The 26,105-nt window shown below is 43.8% G+C and overlaps 1 protein-coding gene across 2 annotated transcripts in view; it reads right to left on the reverse strand.

The window, feature by feature from the left end:
* The window catches only part of ITGA6 (integrin subunit alpha 6), an 87,329-nt gene that overhangs the window by 39,494 nt on the left and 21,730 nt on the right, over positions 1–26,105 (reverse strand). For both annotated transcript variants that reach the window (XM_027964851.3, XM_042243719.2), the window contains exons 2-6: positions 8,774–8,898; positions 7,289–7,368; positions 5,356–5,611; positions 3,598–3,729; positions 290–500 (exon numbers count right to left, since the gene is read on the reverse strand). In XM_027964851.3, the coding sequence (XP_027820652.1) occupies positions 290–500; positions 3,598–3,729; positions 5,356–5,611; positions 7,289–7,368; positions 8,774–8,898 (804 nt within the window). The remainder of the gene's footprint in view (positions 1–289; positions 501–3,597; positions 3,730–5,355; positions 5,612–7,288; positions 7,369–8,773; positions 8,899–26,105) is intronic.

Here is a 26,105-nt window from a genome sequence, read left to right on the forward strand (position 1 = left end):
CACATAGCTGTCATTTTTTTTTTTTAAGTTAAATTTTAATTCTCACAGACCCATGATCCTAGGACATAGTAAAAACTGAAGCCTGAAAATGTAATCCTACATCCTAGGGAGGGTAATGAATGTCTGCTACCAAAATATAAGTGAGGAAGACTGATGGGATGGTAAAAATTTGGCAGCAGAAATATTCTTTGCATCAACTAACCTGGAAAGGTATTTCCTCTCAACACCTATAGAAGCCAGAGCAGCAATGAGTTCTTTGCAAATGTAAACTAACCTCAGAGGCTCTTACCCGTCTTTGTTGAGGTCCACCACTGCCACGTCATAGCCAAATGAAGACGCCAGCCCTTCCCCATCAAATATGTGCTCAGGGAGAAGGTGTGCAGACTTCAGGTCTCTTTTAAGCAAAACCACAGCTCCACTATGATTGGCTCTAGGAGCACCAGATACAAAAGTGATCTCATCTTTGGAAACAATACCTTTCCCTGAGTCCAAAGAAAAGCCTAGAAAAACAAAACATGGTACTTATCAACTCTGTTTTTCAGGAGGTATGTAACAGTGGTTACTTCATCACTACCTTTCGTTTCCCACCACTCTCCTTCTGACCCTCCCCCCAAGCTATCATATCTATGATAAGAATTACAGCACCAAGAGATTTGACTCAAGCACAAAATAGTAGGTGTTTCCCTGTTAAGGTATTTAAAGAAAAGCACCTGTGCTAGTTAGCATTTGTGTAACTTCAATCATGAAGCATACATGCTGCTTAAGAATCAGTTCAAACTCCATTCCAATACTGAAACTGCTGTAAAAGGAGATCAAGCTAGATACTAAATTATCAAGGGAAAGTTACATCCTGTACACCAAGATGCAACCTGACATAGCATAATTGAGTGCCTATGGGTCTTGCTATAATGCAGTGATTAGTTAACTTCTATATTCATCAATCTCTCTGGTCATCAGGCAATAAAAGAATGCTAACAACATTAATATGCCACAGCCAGCATTTTACTCCTTAGGGCCAACTTAGTTCTCAGACAGAAACATGCAAACAAAATCATGACTGATGAGATTTGAGAACCTAGCGTAAACAATAGAGGTGAGCAAGCTGTCATCCATATCAATTACACACTTGTTCGGAGGGCAGAAAAACATTAGAAACCTCATCATAAAGCATCAGGTAGGATGTCAGATTACCAACTGAGGTTAAATGGCAAACAGACACAAATGTCCACACATCAAAATTGTCCAAATAAAGCAAACCTTCCTATGTGAAGATGAGGCAGATGCAGAATATTATAAGCTCACCCTTTTAATTGGGTTTTGTTTACGAAAAGCATCACCACTACTGCTGCAGTTCTCAAATTGTGAAGTGAGTTGAAAAACAGGAAGAGCTACAAGTTTAGAAAGGAGACACAATTGAATCCAGCTCTGGAAGCCATTCTGGCTGCAGAGCCTCAACAGCGGCATGCTTTTTGTGTGTGCTTCACTTGAAATGAAATAGAAAATAAAAAGATTTATGCTCTGTATGGATCAAAAAAAAAAATTCTTAAATGACCATGACCAAGACTATTTATTTGTCATCTCAGAGGTCACAAACCTAGGTAGCTATTCATCATCACATCAGGGGATGTGTCGGGCTGCTCCCTGGGAGGCTGTGTTTTATAAACAAACTGATCGGGATCTGTATAGGAAACGCTGGTCAAAAACAGCAGGCCTGTACACATGCACGGGACAGAAGAGATTGAAGAAAAAGCAATTATGCTTGGTAAGAGGCACACTGGCTACTGCCGTGCTCGCAATGATGAGGCCACCGCTGCATCCGAAAGCCACCCTCTTTGCCAGCTTCCAAACCTCACACAGATCATTTCCCTCCTAAAACCTGCTGATTTTTTTGAAATGACAGATGCACAGACAGCCAAAATGTAGCAGTAGGAATGTGGCACTATTCTCTCCACCCCGACCCAGTACCCGCTTTTGAGGAAACCCATTCTGAAAGTGGCAAATGTGTTTAATAAAAAAAGTTTAATAGTTTCACGTGTTCCAATAGACACTAAGATAAAATCCATGGGCATCTATCTTACGAACAAAAGTGTTGGCTTCTTGACCAGAGCCATTAAACTGAAATGGCATAAACTAATCCCTTAGTAACTCATTTGAAGAGGTTTTCTGTTAAAATGTATTCAAATAAAATATTGGCTTATTGATAGTATTAATATTTACCTTGAAAATAATTTTACCCTGGAAAATCCTATTTAATAATTGAGACTGCAAACCACTCAGCCCTGTGTTCCCCTCCTGTCCTGCAAAGCCACTGACAGCATTCACATACCCAGCTGCTTCCCACCCTGTCCCAATCATTTTCATGAGCATTTCTTCCCTTGGCTGGGGGATTATTAATTGTGTGACCTCGGACTAGGAAATTTCCCTCAGTCACAGGGATTTTTTCGCCCATCAGCAAAAGGAAAATAATACTTATTTTATAATATAGTTGGAAAGAACAAATAAAACCTATAAAGTAGTAAGTAACAGTGTGTGATTTATAGCATACAGTAGGTGCTTAACAAATGGTAAGTATAAGTTTTCTCCATTCTATGTCTTCACATCAAGTTTTTAGTTTAGGGGTGGGGGAGTTTCTGAAAAGTTTTTTTTAATTAACAGTATTGTTCATACATATCTATATAATTATAACAATTTTTAAAGAATATGTTTACTAATATCTTGTTTAGAATTATTTTTAGATCTACACCCATTTATTTCCCCTCTGTAACCTTCCATTGTTCTAGTAAGATCTCCAGCATATGGTACTTCTCTATTTTTTAAAAAGAATAGGATACTATTTAGATTTAGTAGATTTTTTACATTTTTTCCAAGAATTACACAGTAATTATTCTTTATGTCAACTCATACCAAGAATTAAAGCTTTTAAAAGCCTTTGTGTAATTACCATAATGCACATGAATAATTTAGGACACCCATTAGTAACGCAAACAAGCGTCAGGAGTTAAGGAATTGGCACTTAGACCACAATCTGGGTGTCCTCGGAGCTGCTTTAGCAGTGCGGCTCTGGCTCGGCTGGAAAGCCCCCCGTGCCACCCACCAGGGGCCTTGTGACAATCCAGAAGCAAGGCCAACCCTTGGAGAGGGGCAGTCACAGAGGATGGACCTGGAGGTCCTGACCTGCCACTTAAGAATAACTTCATAAATGCAGCTCTTCAAGAGTATCTCTCCGAAAAGAGACTCTGAAGGGAGAGGAAGACAACTCGGCCTCCTGCTTACAAGCATGCATTGTGTCACGGCTGCATGGACCGCCTGGTGCGGGTTACAGAAGTGGACGGTGGCTCAGGAAACAGACCTCCAGGCAGGTCAGAAGGTTTTAGGAGACAGTAGGTTTCCTCCTGCTTTGAGGCAGCTCGGGTCAGATACCCCAAGTATCAGTCAGAATACCTCAGGGATCACCAAGCTCTAAATTCCACTAAATGCAGCCACAGGCCCCCAGCCCCAGTCTGGCCCTTTCTCAGCCTCGCAGTCCAGGGTCCTGTGACAGCAGTGTCACACAGAGGCATCTGAGGAGGCAGGCATGTCATCTACTCTCATGCCTACCTAAGTAACTGTTAGCAGGAACAGGAACTAGACTTTCATCATGATCAGTCTCTCCACCAACTTCATAAGGCCCATCTTCAAAGATGTTCATGTCAAAAAAAGTGTTATTCTTTTGCTCTACGCGAACAATCCCTAAAAGAATGAAATGGTAAAAAAGAAAAAAAAATGAAGATGAAACAAAATAAAATAGATGGTTCTAATAAACATTCCTGATGTTATCATTAAGTTCAGAAAGAAAAATTTGGAGGGACAAAAGGCAGAAGGTGACTTCTGAGGTTATTAAAGTTAAAAAATCCTGTTTGTGTAGATTTTTACATCAAACAAAACTGTTCTAGTAATAAAAAAAATGCACACGTGTTTTCATGAATTATCTTTTTAATGCCATGAAAATGGAATTATAGATGGAAAATGGAATGCTTAATTAACTAAACCTACAGAAAACTCTTTAATTATATGAACCTGATATATTTTATATTTTCTATAATCCTAAATCAATTTACCTTCTCTACTATGGTGTGAAAGCAAGATTAGTATTTTGATATTTTCTTCCAATCATTTTTAACCAGAGATTTTAAATCTTCAAAAAATTTTCAGACCTAATCATTGAAAAGAGAATATCTCACATAATAAGTCTACTATATGATTTTTTTTTTAAGTGGTAACATTTTAAGTCAGCATTTACAAAGCAGGCAAGATGTATTTCCCAGAAATTAAAACATACATAATTGGTGGGTGTTTTTATTTTGTTTTACCATGTATGCCGTCTCTTGCTAAAATAAAACTATTTCTAAATTCCGTGTGTTATTAGGTCAAGATAACCCAACAAATGCTGCTATGTGGAAGATTCAGCTCAGGGTGGGTAGCCTGAGGAAATTATTCCCAAAGGTTGCTATGAATGGCATACCCAGGAAGGTGCTCAAGGACCATTCCTAACAGAAATCAAAACTTGGAAATTTCTGAATGAACAATGAAAAATTTTCCCAATGTTTTTCTGACTATACAAAATGTAAGAACATAGGATTTATTCCAATAAATTTCTTCCCCAAAAATCTTATTTCTGAATCAGATATATTACTCTTTGCTATGAATTAGAATCAGGTAAATTGTCCTTTATAATAGAGCGGTTTTCTACATCTGCTTAATTTTTTCAGAAGTTGAACTTTTATTACAGGGACACGGATCGTGTTCCTCCAGGCAAAAAATATGATGTCGTGCCCTTCACCTACATCTTGAAATTATTTAAACAATATCATTCAACAACCTTTCCACAAGTTATCTGCGATCATCTCAAAACTTCCTAATTTCTTATCTTTCTAACTACCCTGCTTTATTAGCAAAACATAGCCCGAGTAATATATGACTAAAGAAATGTCTGTATCAATATAATATTATTTGTATACAACACCACTCAATTCTTCTCAGTTTTCAGATCCCTATGTTAAAATTAAAACTTTCAATTTCATCAGAAAAGCAAATACAAAACAGCAAAAACTAATGCTAACTATATTTTTACAAAAGGAAGTTAATTAGTTATATGAATGTAAATTGCTGGCAGAGGGAAAAAAATCTTAGAACATAGATTTTGACTATTGTTTTTAAAAGTCAGAATTAAGATATTTTAATAATCCTACTCTACTTCTATAATATAAACATGCCTTATGACACATTCTGTTTTAACTTAAAATGTACTAAATCATGGTGCATAGGCAGAAATTATACAGTCATTCTAATCTCCATTTCTATAAATATATGGCATACCTTTCCAGTTATAAGTGCCTGGGGCTCCAAACGCAATGTAATGGAAGTCTTTAGTAAAAGTAGCTGCTACACCTTGCTGGCAAGAACCAAATTTTTCATGACCTCTCAATCGGCCATCACAGAAACTCCAGTCTCCTCCATCCATATCATCTTCAATCCTAAGATTCTGACTTAGGACGTAGCACCTTCCAAAGATGTCTCGGGATTCCTGCTTTGTATTAACATGTTGTCTTTTTTCATATCGATGAGCACACGTCTGCAAGCAGATGAATAAAGTAGCCCACATGTGTTGGCAAACCTGAAGTTTTTCATTACAAACCAATGGAATTGTCAACAATCAAGAGGTTAATTCTAAAGGGGATGTTAAATGTGTCCTCATCCTGAGACTACACCAGAAAACCAGCAAATGTTCCCCAAAGTTGCAAGAAACAGACCATTATCCAGCACAGGACTTCTGTCTTATCGTCACCCAGAGAATAATGCTGCAATCTAAATATTGAAGGCCAATTTGTAATCCCCTGGAGAAGGAAATGGTAACCCACTCCAGTATTCTTGCCTGGGAAATGCCATGGACAGAGGAGCCTAGCAGGCTACAGTCCGTGCGGGCGCAAAAGAGTCAGATATGACTTAGTGGGACTTCCCAGGTGGCGCCAGTGGTGAAGAACCTGCCTGCTGATGCAGGAAACATAAGAGATACAGGTTTGATCCCTAGGTCAGGAGGATTCCCTGGAGGGCATGGCAACCCACTCTAGTATTCTTGCCTGGAGAATCCCATGGACAGAGGAGCCTGGTGGGCTACAGTCCATAGGGTGGCACCCGACTGAAGCAGCTTAGCACACATGCACACACATATGACTCAGTGTTTAAGCAACAACAATCTGCAATTCACAGGCAGTTTATTTGTAAATTTACCTGTCACATAAACAACGGGAAACACCTTATTTAATCTTCTCAATTTAATTGGCTTTTAGTGGCTACACAAACCTTCGTATCAGTATGTTCTCGAAAAGAAGGAACATGTTCTAGAGGAGAGAAATCATGGACATATTTTCCCAAGAATTGGGCTAAAACAAAGGCATTTTCCTATTATCCATACTATTTCCTCACAATCAATCCTATCTTAACTTATCCTTTAAACTCTGAGATTAAGTTTATTTTAAAAGGCAGAAAAAAAAAATCACACTGCCGGGAGAGACTAAATAAACTCTAATTTTCACATATGGGTATTCATGGCCACCCTCTATATAACACAGGTGGAAAACACAATGTCCAAGTCAATATCCTATAATGTATCTCCTTAGATGTAAAAATTCAATACTTGGTAAAATTCTCATTTTTCTCAAAATTCTACATAAAATTGTTACAGCAACCAGATTTTGAAAGAGACAGAAAGACCGTCATGATCCAGTCTGGCACCTCCAAGGCCACCTAACACATTCCACCGAACAACCCTTTTTTCTTGGCTACCACTTCTATCTGAAGTAGCCCAGAAACTAAAGAGTTTAAAAAGATCTGATCCTTACTTTGCATGAGCATTCCCATATTTTCGTAACTCATCTATAATAGCTGCATAGTTCCTAGGACAAAAACCATGTAAGGTTTTGCTTTGGTTTTTCAAGACCACCTAAAGTTGTAGGGACATTCAGTAAATGCTTTTAAGTAAGTTTTTTGGATCTAAACATTCTAAGGAAAAGCAGCTTGTAGAGCTGTCGGACATGACTGAGCGACTTCACTTTTACTTTTCACTTTCATGCATTGGAGAAGGAAATGGCAACCCACTCCAGTGTTCTTGCCTGGAGAATCCCAGGGATGGGGGAGCCTGGTGGGCTGCCGTCTATGGGGTCGCACAGAGTCGGACGCAACTGAAGCGACTTAGCAGCAGCAGCACACAACGGGCACTCAGCGCAGAACGGACACATCTCTGTATACTTACCACAACTTTGCCGCCGGGACCCTGGCTTTGGACAGTGACTCCCATCCACTGATCTTCCTTGCTTTCCGATGAAGGGTCAGCTGCGGAGAAAGCAGCATAGGTCACACACACACACACACACACACACACAGAGCTACGACTTCAAAGCTACTGCAACACTCCATGAACCAATTAATGAGCAAAATGTAAGAAACAGCTTCTAAACTGCCTTGACTCCAAGTCTAACTACTTAGTTAAGTGCAGTTACTCAATCCATAAAAATTACTTTCCATCTTAAGAAAACAGGTGAGTGGTTGTTGGTATGAATGTTTCACTAAATTCTTTACATAAAGTATATAATTCTACCTGGTGGCCCTTCACCTTCTCTGACACCCAGAGTCCCAAGAACAGAAATGACCATCCAAACTAACAAAAAGGGAGTTACTTCTCTACATACCCTCAAATTTGTTACATGATAGCTTGAACTTTGCTTTTCTTTACTGGAGATGGGAAAACAAGGCCTCAGATCCACTTTCTATCTTTCTATTGATGAAAGAAAGGAAAATGGTATCTTTATTTTTACCTCCTCCTTCCAAAAAGGAGAGAGGGAAACCAAAAATCTCACCGTGTGCTCTTCAGTATCAATTTGAGCCTACTGTATAACCCTACATCCAAAATTTTGCCTTCCTTAATGAGAAGGCAGGCATGATTTTCAATTTTGAATCATTACGAAAACATCAAAATTAAACAACTTTAGGCAGGCAGAAGGAAAAATGCCAAAATGGTAAGTAACTAGGGATTATCTCTACATTATTGGTGGGTTTGGGTTTTTCTTTATAGTTCAATGTCATTTACAGATTTTTCACAATTAACATATATTATTTTCCAATCAGTTAAAAAAAAATTTGTTGCTAAAAAGATTTAAAAAAAAAAAAAAAACCAAGAGATGAACATAAACATGAAGCTGCAAATCTGTGTAGACCGAGAACGCCAAATTAGGTTTGGCTGCAGCTTCTCAGGACACTAATTGCTCTGCCCACCACACAGTCTATACAAAACAAGCCTCTATCTGAGATAATAGGGAAATTTTATCCATATTGTCCAGCTCTCATTTTAGAGAGATCTTATATTTAACAGCCTTTCTCCCTAATATTTTAACAGCAAATGAGAACTTTTGGCTGCTGAGTACAGGATACACATTCTATTTTCTGAACAATTTTTCAAGTCTCCTGTAGAACCTCAACACATCACTAGGTGGCAACATCAATACACCATACCAGTTTGGAAACCAGGGTTGGGGAGACACCAAAAACAGGGCAGCCAAAGTGACTTAAAAAAGTACATGTTCACAGGGCAGGCAAGAAACAGTCAAGGCCCAGGCAATTAAGAGAGGCCTTCTCTCCAAGAATAAATGCTTGTCCCCCTCTTTCCTTCCTCTTGGAAAGGGCAAGTGGGATACAGGTTGAGTTGGCCAAGGGAACACCGAGCAAGTTCAAAAGAACACACCATCGTTATCAAATTCAATTCGAGTGCACGGCCCCCGGGAGGTGATGTCGCAGCTGTACAAGCCTCCTGTTCTGTTGGCCTTCTGCAGCGGAAGGGCCACGGCGCGGGGAGCCCCCACGAGCAATCTGTTGACGAAACAGAGAATTTGGAGATTTGAGCTGAATATGCATTTAACACTTAGAGTCAGAGCCAAGAGATACAGGAATTATTCCCTTGTCAAAAAGCCGCCTAATTCTCTGCCAGTTTAGGTGGTGAGGGAGAACAAAAGCAGAGCCCTGTGACACACAAACAAAGATGCAAGTAAAGCACAAGAAGAGGGGTTGTTGAAACAGGTGAAAGACACGCCCATCTCTCACAGTATCAGCAGCTCTCTGCTGGGCACGAGTCTGGTGTTTTAGAAGGCACTTTCCACAGAGCTTGCCCCCTACACCTAAGCCAAGGACATCACAAGGAACTCAGACAAAACAAACACTCCCTCGCTGGGGGAGAAAAATGGTCACATTAAACTGAAATGATAATACATCTGTTTCTAACACTGTGTCTTCTTAGGGTGGGGGCGCAGGGTTCAAAGGTAACTTTTGAATATCCCCCAGGTTTCCAGTTTATATACTGTTTAGTTGATTAAACCCGGTGGCCACTGGACTGAGGCGGGTCTAAGACTATGGCAGCCTATAGAAGCAAACTGAAATCCCAGCCTGCAAACGTCTCAAGGTTACAAAACCAAACCCAGGGGCAACTGGTCGCAAATAGGCACCCAGACGGTAAGCCAATCGAATCATTTCCTCGCTTTGCTTCCTTCCTGTCCTTACTTTCTGTGTCTTTTCCTGCTCCTGCTGGTTCGACACTGCCAGGTTTGCACTGATTTCTACTCAAATAAACTTGTCAAGTTTTTAATATGCCTCAGTTTACCTTTTAACAATATAGATTTGGAACCAAATCTTTCCCCGAGATACACCTCGACCGAATTACTGTTTTGTAGCCTCTTTCTGCATCAATTCTCACTTTCTGGCACTTGGTCCTCTTGACAAGCTCCTCTTCTTTCATCCAATCAGTCTCCACCAAGGATTCAGGGATGGTCTGAGAGTACCTTCCATGCAGCAGGCACCACAATGTTCCCTCTCCCCTCCCACCTCAAGGTTCCTGCCATCTCCAGCAAGAGAGGCTCCTAAACTAAACCCACAATCCTTAAAAGCTGACTGCTTCTCAGCCAATGGGATCGTTAAAGACACACTATCTTTCTGCTGTGTTCTTTTGCTAATGTCTTTTTTATTTCATTGAAGGATAATTGTTTTACAGAATTTTGCTGTTTTCTGTCAAACCTCAACATGAATCAGCCATAGGTATACATATATCCCCTCCCTGTTGAACCTCTCTCCTATCTCCCTCCACATCCCACTCCTCTAGATTGATACAGAGCCCCTTTTGAGTTTCCTGAGCCATACAGCAAATTCCTGTTGGCTATCTATTTTGCATATGGTAATGTAAGTTTCCATATTACTCTTTCCATACATCTCACCCTCTCCTCCCCTCTGTGTCCAGTCTATTCTTTCTGTTTCTCCACTGCTGCCCTGTAAGTAAATTCTTCAGTACCATCTTTCTAGATTTCGTATATGTGCATTAGAATACAATATTTATCTTTCTCTTTCTAACTCACTTCACTCTGTATGATAGGTTCTAGGTTCATTCACCTCATCAGAACTGACTCAAATGCGTTCCTTTTTTTGGCGTAGTATTATTCCATTATGTATATGTACCATAACTTCTTTATCCACTCATCTGTTGATGGGCATCTAGGTTGCTTCCATGTTCTAGCTATTGTAAATAGGGCTACAATGAACAATGGGATACAAGTGTCTTTTTCAGCCCCGGTTTCCTCAAGGTTTATGCCTAGGAGTGGGATTGCTGGGTCATATGGTGGTTTTATTCCTAGTTTTTTAAGGAATCTCCATACCGTCTTCCATAATGATTATATCAATTTACATTCCCACCAACAGTGCAAGAGCGGTTTCCTTTTCTCCACACCCTCTCCAGCATTTATTGTTTATAGACTTTTTGATGAAGGCCATTCTGACAAGTGTGAGGTGATATCTCCTTGTGCTTTTGAGTTGCATTTCTCTAGTAATGACTGATGTTGCGCATCTTTTCATGTGTTTTTTGGCCATCTGTATGTCTTGTTTGTAGAAACGTCTGTTTAGGCTTTGGGTTGCTGCTGCTGCTGCTGCTGCTGCTGCTGCTGCTGCTGCTAAGTCGCTTCAGTCATGTCCGACTCTGTGCGACCCCAGAGACGGCAGCCCACCAGGCTCCCCCGTCCCTGGGATTCTCCAGGCAAGAACACTGGAGTGGGTTGCCATTTCCTTCTCCAATGCGTGAAAGTGAAAAGTTTAAGTGAAGTCGCTCAGTCGTGTATGACTCTTCACGGCCCCATGGACTGCAGCCCACCAGGCTCCTCCATCCATGGGATTTTCCAGGCAAGAGTACTGGAGTGGAGTGCCATTGCCTTCTAATGCCTTTTAATTACCATCAGTTTTACAGTCTTTGGGGTCTGGCTAACTAACTGACAACAAGGAAAAGAAACAAAGAGAAAAGGACGTACACCGGACCTGGACAGAGAGAAACAGAGCTGAAAGAGCAACCAGGCTAGAGCTGGGAAAAACGGCTGGGAACGCAAATGTAAACCAACAGCCAACTCCCAAAACAGAAAAGCCAATCCTGGCCTTCAGGAAACTCGTAACTCTCAGATGCAAATAACAAAAACTAAGACAAATAATAACACCACCCTCTCCGGGCTCAACAACAGGCCTTACAGCTTTGTCTTTGCTATGATCCCAATAAAGGATTTAACACATTTTCTTTTAAAACCAATGCAGTGCAGTGGATGCAACGGAATAAAAATGCAGAGAAAACAGAGAGGGGTGCCAGACTCTGCCAGGGAGAGCCAGTGAAGCGGGCCTTACAAAACACTGGCAGACTCACTCACACGTGAACATGGGGCCCTAGCACCATCCTTCCCCCCAGCCCCTCGGATGGCAGCACCATCAGCCGCTACCTCCAATCCGCCCAGCATTTACAGGACGAAGGAGCACTCTCCAAGGTACAGAACTGGAACAGACACTGGGCAGGACTTCTGGGCAGAGCAAGGCCAAGGGCTCCTATCCCACACCTATTTTGTTAACATCATCCTTGCCTGATCCCAGGGGTTCAGACCAAGAGCTGCAAGGTGAACTAGCCTAGACCCTGTGAGTGGACAAGTTCAATGATTCAGCAAGGGTGAAGATGGAACCCTGTCCAGGTACTGGGAGGGATAAGCAAACTGCTGGGGTCAGAAGCACAGGATGTGGGCACCGGAAGCACTGGAAAATGTGTTCAGCCTCTAACTCTACAGATGAGCCAACAGAGGCTTTTGGGAGGAGGGCAAGTACTCTGCCCGTAAGGTCTCATAGGTAGCTGAGAGTCAGGAAAAAAACTACTTTGGAGCCATGTTCTCTCCATTCCTTTAAATTGCTTCCTAGGAAATAAAATCCAGGATTTTTCAGTTGTTTACAGTCTAGCTGGAAGGGCAAAACCTACACAAGTGAAATATTGAAACAAGACCGGTTTCCTTTCCTGGCAGATTTAAGACCAATTCAGAAAGGGTGAGGGAAGGCGGAGCATTTTTGCAGCTGGATGGGGTGAAGGTCGGGAGGAGATTTCCTATAAAGGTAATGATGACTCCAAGGGAAAGGCTGGAAAGAGCAGGCCAGGAGTTCCAAGGTTATTACAGTGTATCTTCTCTGACCACTTCCTGTCCTCATCCCCTCCCAAGGAGCCTGGCAAGCTACCCCAAAGGCAGGCATTGGGCTTGTTATTTCCCGTTGACCCTTGCTCGTTGGTTCATTTATTCATTTCACAAGCATTTAAGAGCCTCCTAGGATGAGTAAGAATTGCCCCCTCTCCCTGCCCAACCCTGGCCCTGAGGAAGCCAGATCCATTATCTTTAAATTGCAGGGAGGCAGAAGCCATGACCCTGCAGAGACTTAGCAGCAGCAGCCATGCCAGGGTGGGGCAGAGTGCTGTGCCTGGTCCAGAGGGCACTAAATCTGCCCCAAGAAGTGTCACCTAGAGATGTCAGGAGCTGGAGGTGGCCCGGTGAGGGGCAGAGCACGTGCAAAGGCTGACAGGGAAGGAGCCAGAGTAAATGGAGGCATAAGAATCGGCGATGCAACAAGACGGGGTTTGGGGATGGGCAACCTGGTCTGCGGAGCTCCAGGTTCTGGTGCCAAGGGCCACAGAGGCGCACCTGCCAAGCAGGCTGGCTTCCGCCAACCCTTTAGCCCAACCGGTGCTTCCGGGTTTCCTGTTGTCGACAATGCTGCGGAGATTGTTCCATTTACATAGACAATCCTTCAGGTCAAGCTGCTCCCTCCAGGTCCTTCCGGCCACGACCCCAGCCCCACCCCCGCCCCCAGCTACCTGGGAGGACTTCTGCCTCTAGGGAGCCAGCAGATTTCCACACAAGCAAGACAGACTGGCCCTTCAACTCCAGTTTGCTGGCTGGTTAAAGGAGCTGTGGCAGCAAAAATTCCCCCTGTGCTATAAATGCCAAGCTCCTATAGATTTTGGGGTGAGGGGACGACACGAAAGGAAAAGAAAACTGGACAAAAGGAGAGAAACATACCTCTGGAAAACAGTGTTAGTTGTCTCTTTGCCCCCTGTGTCCCCAGCCCTGTCCCTTCTCCCAGGTCCCTGCTCTAACTGCACCCCATTCCATGAAACCCACACTTACAGGAAAATCAGGAAAGCAATGGGGAGGGCAGGTGGAGCTCAGTCAGATAATATCAGGGTCATAGAAAAGGCAAGGAAGCACTTTGATGGAAGAACCCGGTACCTCCCCCCTCCCTCACATCAAAGTCAACAACTGATAGGTGTCTTAATCCTCAAGGTAAAGTTGCCCTCGCTTGTTCAGGAACTAAGCAAATTTTGATTTCTGTTTAGAACCAGCCTTCATCACAAAAGATCACAACCCATTCGCTAAGGCTATGCCTAGCAAGGACAAAGAAATGAAAACAGAGCTGTATGTATCCAGTCAATGACACTGGCCTGGTGCAACCCCTCTACTTCCTAATTAAGTCTTTTAGGACCTGGGCACCGGCCTAAGCCAATCGGAACCAGCCAGCTCCTGGGACAGCACAGCGAGTGCAGCTCTAGGAAGGGCAGCTTGAATCTGGCGGGGAGACTCGGGCCACATACAAATCCACTTTCTGCTCAAATCCTACTTTTTTGCCCCCTGTGAAGCTGGTTTTAGTGAGCAGCAGGCAGTCTGGGCACTGCCTGGATACCCACAGCAACTCCTAGGACCCAGGCAGCAGCTGCCAGGCAGTTCATTTTCCTTTAAGCAGCGGCAGCAGCGGCTGCTCTTCTTACTGACCCACGCAGGATGAGAAGAATTCAGAAGTACGGTAGCAACCCACATTCAGAGTGACAGGGATCAAGGGACCTAAAAGTTATGGCCTTCAAAGGGAAATGATGGAAATTAACAGAACAAGGTCCAAGAAACCTATTCCCTTATCAGGTCAAAAGAAAAACCGTAATCAAGGAAGGGCAAGAGTCTGAGTTTGAACTTAGATTGTTTTAGACACCAAAATGAACAAGAAAAATTACTTCCCAAATTGCTTTTCACAGGGCCAGTGGACGATCACCTCCACTGTTTTCAAGCTGTACTGACATAAAAACTGCCTTGGGATTCTAACATATTGGAAACCTACCTGTAAGATACAAAACTCAAAATGTGCAAAACCACATCATCTTTAAAGATGAGAAACAAAATTTGAAATAGTGAAATACGATGTCAAACTACACAACTGTGGCGGTAACATAAATTCAGGTCTTTGCAGTCTAGATCAAAATTCTTGGCACAAAGATTCAGGACCCTATCATGCTATTTAATCACAAAGTTATTTCAAACTTCAAGTAAGCCTTACTCCTGTTTCCTATAGTCAAGTTCTCTCCCAAACAGAGTCAGTATACTTTTGCATAACTATTAATACAGCAACCAAAAGTTCTCAACACTGGGGTACTTTTAAAACTCTTAAGGACAATAGCAGCTTTGCTTCATTGTTTTTGGCACTAATTCATTTCCTCAAGGATTAAAGATTCTGTCTCTAGCTATGCAACTTTGTCCCAGGAAATGTGAAATACTGCTTCACTAGAACAAGGACACTATTATTGCTTAACTTAAAACACAGCCTTCTTAGTTTGTCCAAATTAAGCCTTAAATTAGAAGATGACATTAATAATTCAACTGTCACCTCGACATTTAGCCCATCTTCGAGTTCATTCCTTAATTTTTAACAGTAATAAAGACAAATGGCAAGAAATAAAAATGAAAGAATTTACAGGAGAGAGCAACAGATTCCACATTCATCTCAAGACCCTACTCTCTGGGCAAAGTCCTTTTTTAAAAATTCTGAATTTACTACTCTGTAACTCTAGATATTTTGCTGATACATTTATTTCTCAGCTTACCAGCTTTAGGCAATTAACTGTTGATGCCACAATAGGAAAAAAAAAAAAAAGAGCTTAAACTACCAGCTACTTTCCCTCCTATGTTTAATAACTACATTATTTCTTCTATTTGCTACCCTTTACGTTTTAAGTAATATATTTTAACTTATGCTTTCCCTTCATCAACTTTTGACAAAAATTTTTCCATTCCCCAGTTAGGAGTATGATGCTATCGGCACTGTTTGCCCAACTTTCCTCTTGGTTTCTCTAAATCCTATTTTTACACTATTATCAGAACCATTACCGTTTACATTTTGTGTTGTAACCAGTTTGGTCACCTGTTCTTTTATATGACCAGGTAAACGATATTCAGTGCTGAACCAAACAGCACTGAAATTACTCTTTATCAGGCACCACTATTAGCAGCTCTTGGGGATGTCCCTGGTGGTCCAGTGGATAAGACTCCGCAACTCTTGAACCTATGCCCTAGAACACACACACCCAGAGACGCCTGTGCCGCTGCGACACAGTGCCTGTGCAGCCAAAATAAAATATAAATAAAATGTGAGAAAAGCTCTTGGCCCCCAAGGGCATTGTTCCTAGCATCAAGGTCAAGCAGACTTGCTTTCCTTACATTCTATCAATTGTTTGGTGTGCCTGACATTTGGACCACAACTTTTGCTTTTCTTGGCGTTCTCATTACCTCTATTCCCCTCTTCTGTTGTTTGCTTTCATTCCAACCTCTATGGTTTCTAAGCTCCCAATCATACCTTGGGTGGAAGTCAGGAGCTTGTCTTTGCTCAGATGTCCTCCTCAGGGCCCTTGGGGCTCCTGAGTGTTCTAGAAGCAAGGTCAGAGTCATCTCTGGCTGTTATATGGGGTCATCCTAGCCCTTCCTTTCATTGCCCTCTCAAGTTGGTCTCCTTTGACCTAGGATCTCATGTTTTCCTCTTATTTGATTTTCTTAAATGTCATCCTAAAGAACAGTGATATTGTTCTTTGTTCTATTGTTCAAAATAACACCAAAATGTTATTTTGCTCTGCTCTCGACTGAGAGCTTGGGTGTAGGATCTAGGTTGGACAACACATTCTTCAGAACATTGACATTAACTGCTCTAATTTATTCTAGAATCCAGTGTTGTCAATGAAAATTCTGACGTTAAGTCCTACTTTCATTTCTTAAAAGTGACTTTTAGGCTCTGCATTTCATCCAAGGGATTCCAAACAGCACAACAGTACCTATGTGTGAACCATTACTACTCACTGTGTGCTGTGTGGCTTCTTTTAATCTAGAGAGCTAGGACATCAAGTTCCAGAGAATTCTCATGGTGCCTCCATCAGGTCACTCATTCCATTTTCTATTCTTTCTGGAACCTCTGTTAGCTAGTCAGGTGTTGGACCTCCTGGATTAATCTTTACCTTTTCCTTCCCTCTTGAGAGCTCTGAGAGTTGACTTAATTTTCTAGTATTTCTAATTTTTAAGTTTCAGCAACTAAATTTGTAGTGTCCAAAAGCTCTTTGATGGATTGTGCCTTTCACATAACAATGCACCCTATTCTTATTTTGTGAATTAACATATCCTCAAAATTCTAAACATTTTACCTAGAAGGGTTTTCCCCCTCTGTTCTTTCTGCTTCTGGGTTTTTTTCCAAGTTTCCTCCTGGTTTACTTCAGGCATTCCCTTTTATGCTGCCAGCTCTCATCACATGTCTGATAATCCTTGTTTCCCTTGCTCTGCTCTTGTCTAAAAAAGGTCAGTTTTTTTGCTCCGTCTCACCTCGACCAGGAATTCTGAAAGGGAGTTCTGGGTGGGGCCTGCTAACAGAGGCGTCACTTTAGGCTGAGTGAGTAGGGAGCTGCTGTCATGACTGCAAACCCGTCTTCAACGATAGAGGTGCGCTAAGTCACTTAAGTCGTGTCCGACTCTTTGCAGCCCTATGGACTGTAGCCTGCTAGGCTCCTCTGTTCATGGGATTCTCCAGGCAGGAGTACTGGAGTGGGTTGCCATGCCCTTCTCCACGGGGTCTTCCCAACCCAGGGATGGAGCACGTGTCTCCTGCACTGGCAGGCAAGTTCTTCACCACTAGTGCCGCCTGGGAGGCCCCAATGCCAGAGGAAGATGGCTGAGTTCCTGGGGTGCCAGCATTCACACTAAGGAAACCTAGGTTTCCCTAGCTATTTCTCAAATACCATAACTGCGTCACTTATGTCTGCAAGAATCCATTCTTATCTCTGAGATGTAATCATTTAAGCTTTGTAAAACATGCACCTGTCAACATTTCCATCCCCTTTCCCCTTTGAAAAAAGTACTATGTCTTGTTTCATTTTGTTTTGCCAGAGTGTTAACCGCCAGCATTCCAGATGGGAATGAAGGTGTTACCTGGCACCTGTGGTCGCCTTCAGACCTTCACCTCCAGATCCACCCCTCACTCCCAGTCCCTGCCGCACCTGAGGGGTCTCAGGGTGGACACAGGGTGGTCCCGGCAGGATACACTCCTGAGTGTGGCTCCCTTCCTTGTGAAGTCATAAATCAGATCCCAATCTGCTTTCTGCCTTTAGTAATAATCTCTCAGCCATCACGGAGCCTTGAGGAGCCTGCGGGGGAACCTGTACACCTAGTCAGCCATCTGAAACCATAAATCAAAATCCAGTCATTTTTGAAGGAAATCTGAAGAAATCAGATTTTTCACCCCGCCCAGAGTCCTTGCAGTTAGAAGATGATAATGTCCTTCTCCCAGCTGTTACCACACCATCTCTATTATAACCGCCACCCCTCGAATACCAAGGGCGCCTCATAAGACTCCATGCATGGGGGGAAAATATCCTTTTTTAATCAATCTGTATATTTATGCCTTTATGAATGTAGATGAAACAGTCCATTGACATGCGATCATTTATACAAAGGTTTTGAATAACATTTTATTTAATATTCATCTAATAGTTTTATTTCATGAAGCAATTAATTGTATTCAAACTCCAAAAGCTGCTTTGACATTACTTTCTGAAGGCAGTGTCTAACCCAGTTTTTTCAAAGCATTTCTAGGACATTTTAAAGTTTATAACCACATCCAAGACTTGCAATTATGGTGTCAAATCCTGAGAATTATCACTAAATGTGAGCTAAATTTATTTGCCTTTTGAAATCAACATATTTTACTTAAATATTTAAAAAAAATTTAACCTCTATCAGCATCCACAATTATAACTGATTGAGGTCCCTTTAGGCTACTGTGTTTACAGCAAACAAAACTTTGTTGCTCAAGTAAAGTAATCAAGAGGGCAGCTCTCAAAAGAGAACTTATTTTATAAGGGCTCAAATATAAGGTGGCATAATTTGGGGATAAAAAAATAGATTTTGCCTTACAGAAAACAGCTCTAAAACCCCCTAGTTGGAGAGCTCTCTGTGGTGGACAGGCATCTTACAAAAGGCTCCAGATCATACCTTCTCCTCCTCTGAAAGGTCTAGGCCCTTCCACACAACGGCCACGCTGTAGTGAGTCATTTTTGGCCAGTGTGTCCACAGAGTGGTTACAGCTTCCTGCCCTTCGCTGGGCTGACCAAGGTGCAGGTTTCCCCAGTACACGCCTGACTCACACCTGGGCCCCCTTTTATTCCCAAAAATGTCCCAGTTTGGTAGACAATTATACAGTCCTCCCAGCCTCAGATACAAGAAGAGCAATGTAACCTGACTGATGCAAAAGCCTGAATTTAATAATGCTATCCCTGACAGTCTAATTGTGTGGCTGGGTTTGGCCACAGTCACACAGCTACCGGGGAGTTTAATTTGGCCTGGGAGGCCCTACAGTCAATGTCCACATGACCAGGCTGCCCAAGAACAACTTGTCTGGTCACCGAAGCTCCACTGGCCTTCTGAGAGCCCCTCTTCTGGCCAGGCTCAGTCTCCAGGTGTCCACCAACAGAAGCACCGTCCCTCCTCTGCCAAGGACCAGTGGTAAACAGGGAATGTCCACACCCCACTCATCACCCCTGGCCACCATCAGCAAACCTGGTAACCTGCCCAGACTGCTTGAGTTTCATCCGTTCGCTCCTCCCCTCCTTCCTTCTCCACCAGGTGAAGAGAACAGGAAGCACTGAGTCTTACTCACGCTTTAATCTAAACTCTGCCTCTGAAACAAATTCCTCCAGAGGAAAGAGGGCCCGCTTCTCTCTCTTTTGGAATCAGTCAATCAGTCTCAACTAGAGAATCAGTCAATCAGACTAACCCCCTTGTTAGGCTTTCCAAAGTGTATATCATATGTTATTAAAGTCATAAAACAAACTATTCTTTTTTTGATGACTGGTTATTTGGAGATCTAAAAATATATGTGAGAATTCTGCACTCACAAGAATTGACATCCAGCAGCAGTTAGCTGTGCACTAGCAAATATTATTGTATTAAACATGTACTATTAGTCCTAAAGAATCATTTCCAAACAACCTGAAAACTAAGTATAAGTATGTTGGCTAAAACTCTAGCCTTCCAAGTAGTCAAATAGGAAACAAACCGGTCTTTTTCCAGGGAAGTCACTGCTATTCACAACCATGTACTAGTGACCCTCTGCCTGGCTGAGTGTCTGGACACAAAGTCTCTGCCCTCACATAGGTCAGGGGCATGAGGCACCTAGAATGCAGCTCCATGAGGGCACAAATCTTGCTGTTTTTGACCCAGAGACCTATCCCAAGCTCCTGGAGCAGCTGCTGGCAATGGGGATGCACAAGTATTCACTGAAAAATGACCACAGCCCAACCCTCTCCAGGTGGGATGTATAAGAGCCACTCTCCACTGCCCTGAACGGCAGGGAAAGTATCAGAGGTCATTACTACTAAGCGACCTAGTGGCAACAGCCGTCTATAACAAGACCTTGAGTGGAGGTATTATTTTTCTGTGGCTGCTAGAACAAGTTACCACCAACTTAAGTGGCTTGAAACAGATTTCTTATCTTACAGTTCCCGTAGTTCAGGAGTCTAGAATGGGTCTCACTGGACTCGGGGAAAAAAAAAAAAAATCAAGGTGTTGACAACTCCTTTCTGAAAATTAGGTTTCCTTGCCCTGCCAGCTTCTAAGGTTGCCTGTACTCCTTGGCTCGCAGCTTCTTCCATCTGAGAGGTTAGCAGCCAAGCACCTTCAGATCCCTTTCCTGCCTCCCTCTTCTACGTCTGTAAGGATCCCTGTGATCACACTGGGCCCGCCTGGATAATCCAGAACAATCTCGCTGATCTTAAATCAGCTGATTAGCAACTTTAATCCATCTGCAACTTGAATTCCCCTTTGCCACTTAACAACACACTCACAGGTTGGGGTGGGGTGCGGGTTGTTGAGGACACAGACTCTGTAGGCATTATTCTGCCTATCAGAGCAGGAAATCTAAACAGTCTCTTTCATACTGAATTGTACACACACACCAAGAACTTGAATTTGGAACAGCATCCTAAAATGCTTTTGCTGAGGCTAAGTCTATGTGAAGAGCACACTCGGGGGTTACCTTCTCCCTCACTTTTGACCCTTTTACACTAGGCTTCTTTCAAACCCCTCAACTACTATGCTCTCCTGGCTCAGCACGCTCCTCTACCACCCCCTGGAATCCTCCTACTCGCCTCTTCAGGTCTCTGCTTAAAAACCTTACTGCACCTTCCAGCCTAGGTCAGGTTCCACCTCTTGGAAGTCCTCCTTTACTTGCCCTCCACAGTGCGACCACGTCAGTGATCCTAACGTGAGAGGCGTACCAACCACCTGCCCCACCAGAAGGTCAGCCGCATGGGGCCAGTGGCACGTCTGCTCAGCTCACTACTGGGCCCCCAGTGTCTAGCTTAGGGCACAGCACTTAAAGGGCACTCAACAAGTATTTCTAACGAACCAAGTTTATCACAGTAATACAGGCAAAAGCAAAGTTCACTTTCAATCATTTCAACACAGCAGATTTAAACTAAACTGAGAACCAAAGGAGGGGAAAACGGGGAAACGGCACTGCCTGACATCACCACACCCCCACCCCCTGGCCGAATTCCAGCAAGTCAGACATTCCTAGAGGGCTCAAGTTGGTTTTCAAAAAAAGTCTGTATTTTGTTTCGCACGGTGATGTCTAAACTGTCACAGCTAGAATTATAATGCATAATGTACCATTGTTTTAAAACAGTTTTGCCAACAAATCTGAATAAATGATGGTGAAATGCAGGCAGCCAGTCTGAGCACACGACCTTTCAATCACCCACCTGTTCATGTTCAGGAAGTATCTCCACACTCCCACTTCAGGACCACTCTGCCTACATGCCTCCCTACCGCAGTTACCTATTGGGAGGCATCAGTGGTTCCAACTCCCAGGATTCCTACCGATGAACACATTCCCAGGAGACTCAAAGGAAACTAGTCTCCCCTCATGGAATATTCAGCAACACCTGACATAGGCAGCACTTGGCCTCCACGGGCCACACTGCATCTGGGAACCAAAAGAGGGGCTGAGGGGTTTCAAAGGTAGCTTCATATCCATGCTCTTACCCATGACTCAGCTGCAACACACCAAAATGAGCCCATTCGGTGGGTTATGAGAGAAAGCCTTAGAAACACCACTTATCAAATGAAGCTTGAGTTTTGCTCCTGGTTTTAAACACATAGAATCTATGTCCCTAACGTCCGTGAATGCCTCTACGTGACCCACTTTGGATTCTCAGCAGGGCTACTTACAGATGAGAAAATACAGAAGTGCCCTGTTCCTATACAGGGAGTCACCACGTCCAGTCCTGTGACCCTGCTAGTGTCCCACGTCACTTCCGCTCCACGCCCCAGCGAGACCCCCACCAGACTGACCATCGGAAAGCATCCTTTCCCCAGGCTCTCGGCTCATGCTTCCACACTGTGCACACGCTGTCCACTCCCTGCAGAACATCTGCCCTGTCCCCAGCTCCTCCCAACACCTCCGCTCGACTCCAGCATCATCTCCATCGGCGACGTCCAGCCCTCTCTGCCTCCTCAGGTGCTGGTGGCCACACGTGGACCACAGCTAAGCCCTGGTATCTCTTTGGGCAGATCCCCTGTCTACCAGCCCCCGCCAGGCCCCGGGTTCCTGGAGGAACTCACAGATCCCAGCTTGATCTCATCTGAGCTCCTAATTTTAGGGGAACAGGAATCATGGGTCAAGAGGACCTATCCAGGCCCCCTGGTCAATTATGCAGCCTACATTTCAGACCTTAATAGTCAAGACAAGTAATCACCTGGAAAGAGGAACTAGAAGATCAAGGGAAACTGGACAAGGAAACGGACTACATTCCACCTCTTTCTTAATCAAATTCTGAAACCGTATTTCATTCACTGAGAGGAATCCCCAGAATATCAAATTCCTCCACAATCTTACCTCAATCTAAGATCGAGCGCTAGGGGCTCCCCTTCTCTGTTAAGACTTTGTTGTTGTTCAGTTGCTCAGTCATGTCCGACTCTTTGTGACCCCATAGACTGCAGCATGCCAGGCTTCCCTGTCCTTCATCGTCTCCCTTAGCTTGCTCAAACTCATGCCACCGAGTCGGTGATGCCATCCAACCATCTCACCCTCTGTCATCCCGTTCTCCTCCTGCCTTCAATCTTTCTGAGCAAAAGGGTCTTTTCTAACAAGGCTGCTCTTCGCATCAGGTGGCCAAAGTATTGGAGCTTCACTGTTAGATTTTACGTGATAATTCTAGCGGGGGGGCACCACATGCAGAGCTTTGAACTGTGGGCTCACTTCCCTTATGGAGAAGGAGAGGGACCCAGAAGTCTCAGGGACCCCATGCCTAGCTTCATGTTGACCCTCTAGTCTTGTCTAACTAGGAACAAGACAGGACAGCCGGAGGAAAGGGCAGGAGGCCTGTGTGAGCCTGCTGATACTTGCCAGGTTTATCTTCCTGCCTTGCCAGCAGCTCTCCTTCCAACAGATCTTGGGAGTCTTTCAACGTCTCTGGCTATACTCTTGTCCTGGGGCTAGAAACACCTTCAATTAACAGGTGACTCTCAGAACGTGCCTTTTCTGTCCAGGCCTCTCCACTAAGAACCACACCCCAACACCCGGCTGCGTACTGGATGTCTACACCTACCGTCTCACAATTACTGTGTTTAACACTGAACTCAGCTTCCTTCCGCCCATTGCTCCCCACAAGCCTTTCCTCTCTTGATAAATAAATACTGTCCACCCAAATTTCGGCTCTGGCCAGAAACCCAGGTGTCACCCTTGACTCCTCACTTTCCCTCAGCTCTCACATCCAAGGCATCAGAGCATGCACTCCCTTCTGACGCTCTTCTACCCTCACCCACTTCTCAGCAGCTACTCTGCCATCAGGACATGAGCCTCCATCTGGTCGCACCTGGACAAGAGCAGTAGGACCCTTCTGACTGGTCCACCTGCTCCCACTCTTGTCCTACCCAAGCCCATGTCCACAAAGCAATCTCTGCTCTTTCCACGTCTCAAGTCACAGCACATCACCCCTCTTCTTAGCCCTCTCTTGGTTACAGGGCCACTGGCATGGAATTCAACCACCCGCCATGCTCCACAAGGCCCTACAGGAACTGCCCTTTCCCTGCGGCTTCAGCCAGGTGAACACTCCTGCCACACTGGCCTGGCTCCTGTCATTTGAACACACCCACTGGTCTCCATCTCAGGGTCTCTGCGGCTGCTTCCTCCAACTGAGAACACCCTTGCCACAGACCTTTGTGGCTTGCACCCTTTATATCCCTTAGGGCTCAACTGAAAAGTCACTTTCTCAACTCACCCTCCTTACTAGCAAGAGCTCTCCCCTAAGTCACTCTCTACACATTCACCCTGTGTAAAGACTGTCACAACCCTCAGCAGTACCGAAAAAGATGTTCGGCGCTTTGTGTCAACTGCTTGTCTTCCTCGCACTGGAATGCTATTGGCTCAAAGGATGCAGGGGCTCTTCTCTCACTCCCTGAACTTGCACCTAGAGCAGTACCTGGCAGGTCGATTCCGCTCACACATCCCAAGATTTGTCTTAGCAAATAGACAGCACGTCTGAGTAGGGAGCAAACTACTCACCTTTGCACGGCACTTTCTCATTACAAAGTCCTTAACATGAGCTTTTTTATAAATGAAATATCTATGGTTTTATTTATTTATTTTAGGTCACACCGTGTGGCATGTGGGATCTTAATTCTCCGACCAGGGCTCAAATCCGTGCCCCCTATACTGGGAGCGCAGAGTGTTAACCCCTGGACCACCAAGGAAGTTCCCTTGATTCAGCTATGTCTCAGCAATTGGGAGGTAGGTATCTGCATCCCAGAGGTGAAAAAACTGAGGCTCAGATACAACCTGATGTGGGTGGGGCTTCAAGCCCAATTACCTTCTCACTGCAATCGCAGCCAGCCCCTGCCGTCTGGCCCCACCCTAGCCGCCTGTCCCAGCTGCCCCTGTGCCCCTCACTTGCCCAGCACACAAAGGCCTTGGTGCCTTGGCTCACACCATCCTGTCCCCAATTCACCAAATCCTCCTCAACAACTATTTCCAATTCCAGCTCTAGGCTTTAAGCATCAAGTCTCTGCCTCAAGTTTCACCTCTCCAAAGTAAACTTGCCTGGACAAGGATTTCTCCCAATGTCATTTAAGTCGACTATTCCTTGAGGGCAAGAATCTGGTGCCATTAAAAAAATAATCAAAATCATAACCTCGAGGGATATTTGGCCAAGAAACACCAAAACCCTATTTAACTATATTAGCTGGCTGATCCAGTAGAGCAAGCATGAGCAAAAATTCACAGTAGAACAAATCTGTTCACCTCCTAGTCTTGGGTTTTCACATTTACACAGAAAGGTGATTTAAAGGGCAAGGCTCCTTTTTCTCTATGATCTACAATCTCACTTTCAAAAGACTTAGATTTCTAACAACCTGCTAAGAAATCTCATGAGAAATACACACCCTACTACAAATCAGGGCAAATAAGCGATTATTAAGAGTACACTGGGGGCTTCTCTGGTGGCTCAGTGGTTAAAGAATCCACCTGCCAATGCAGATGGCGTGGGTTTGATCCCTAGGTCAGGAAGATCCCCTGGAGAAGAGAATGACAATTCACTCCAGTATCCTTGCCTGGGAAATCCCATGGACAGAGCAGCCTGGTGGGCTACAGTCCATAGGGCCACAAAGACTCTGGCATGACTGAGCATGCACACACACAATTACACACTGGCGCCATCATCTCTCATGCTGTTTACAATGCATTAGGCACTCTGAGTTCTTTAAGTAGACACTGTGACTACCACCTATTTTACAAATGCAGATGCAGGTTCAGAGAGGACAAGTAACTTGTCCAGTGCCACACAACTGGTACACAATCAAACTGGGGTTGTGTCCAGCACTCCCTGAATTTGCTCTACACCACTATACCGAAAATCTCCTTTCTGCTTCTTTGGATAACATCACAAAAGCACTTTGATCGATCCATCTTTTTTTTTTTTTAAGCATTTTACAAGAGTTATAATTAAAGTCTAGAAAGCGTTTTGAGATCTACGCCACAGGGGCCCAAAGGATACTGCAGCCATCATGTGTATCTTGAAACCAGTCATCCTTTCTTGGCCTTCCCAACATTTCTTGAGACGTTTTTCTTGTCTCCTTGGAGAAACATGCTGGAACTAAATTCAGTCTTCAGCGACTATGAATCTCCTGCAACGCCTGAGCCTGAGGGTTCCAGTTCTTACCTAACTCGGTAGGTTTCAAACAGGTGTGTCGCTGACCAAGAACAAGAGCGCTCATGCAATGGAGAAACACCCGAAGCAGAACATGTTTTTATCACCCACAACATGCAACTCCTCTTCTGGCTCAGAAACCTCCACTATCAACCAGGGGTGAAAAATGTGAAATCCCGGCACCAATTTCAACTATTTA

Source organism: Ovis aries, chromosome 2 (genome assembly GCF_016772045.2).
Source record: "Ovis aries strain OAR_USU_Benz2616 breed Rambouillet chromosome 2, ARS-UI_Ramb_v3.0, whole genome shotgun sequence".
Classification (NCBI taxonomy): Eukaryota; Metazoa; Chordata; class Mammalia; order Artiodactyla; family Bovidae; genus Ovis; species Ovis aries.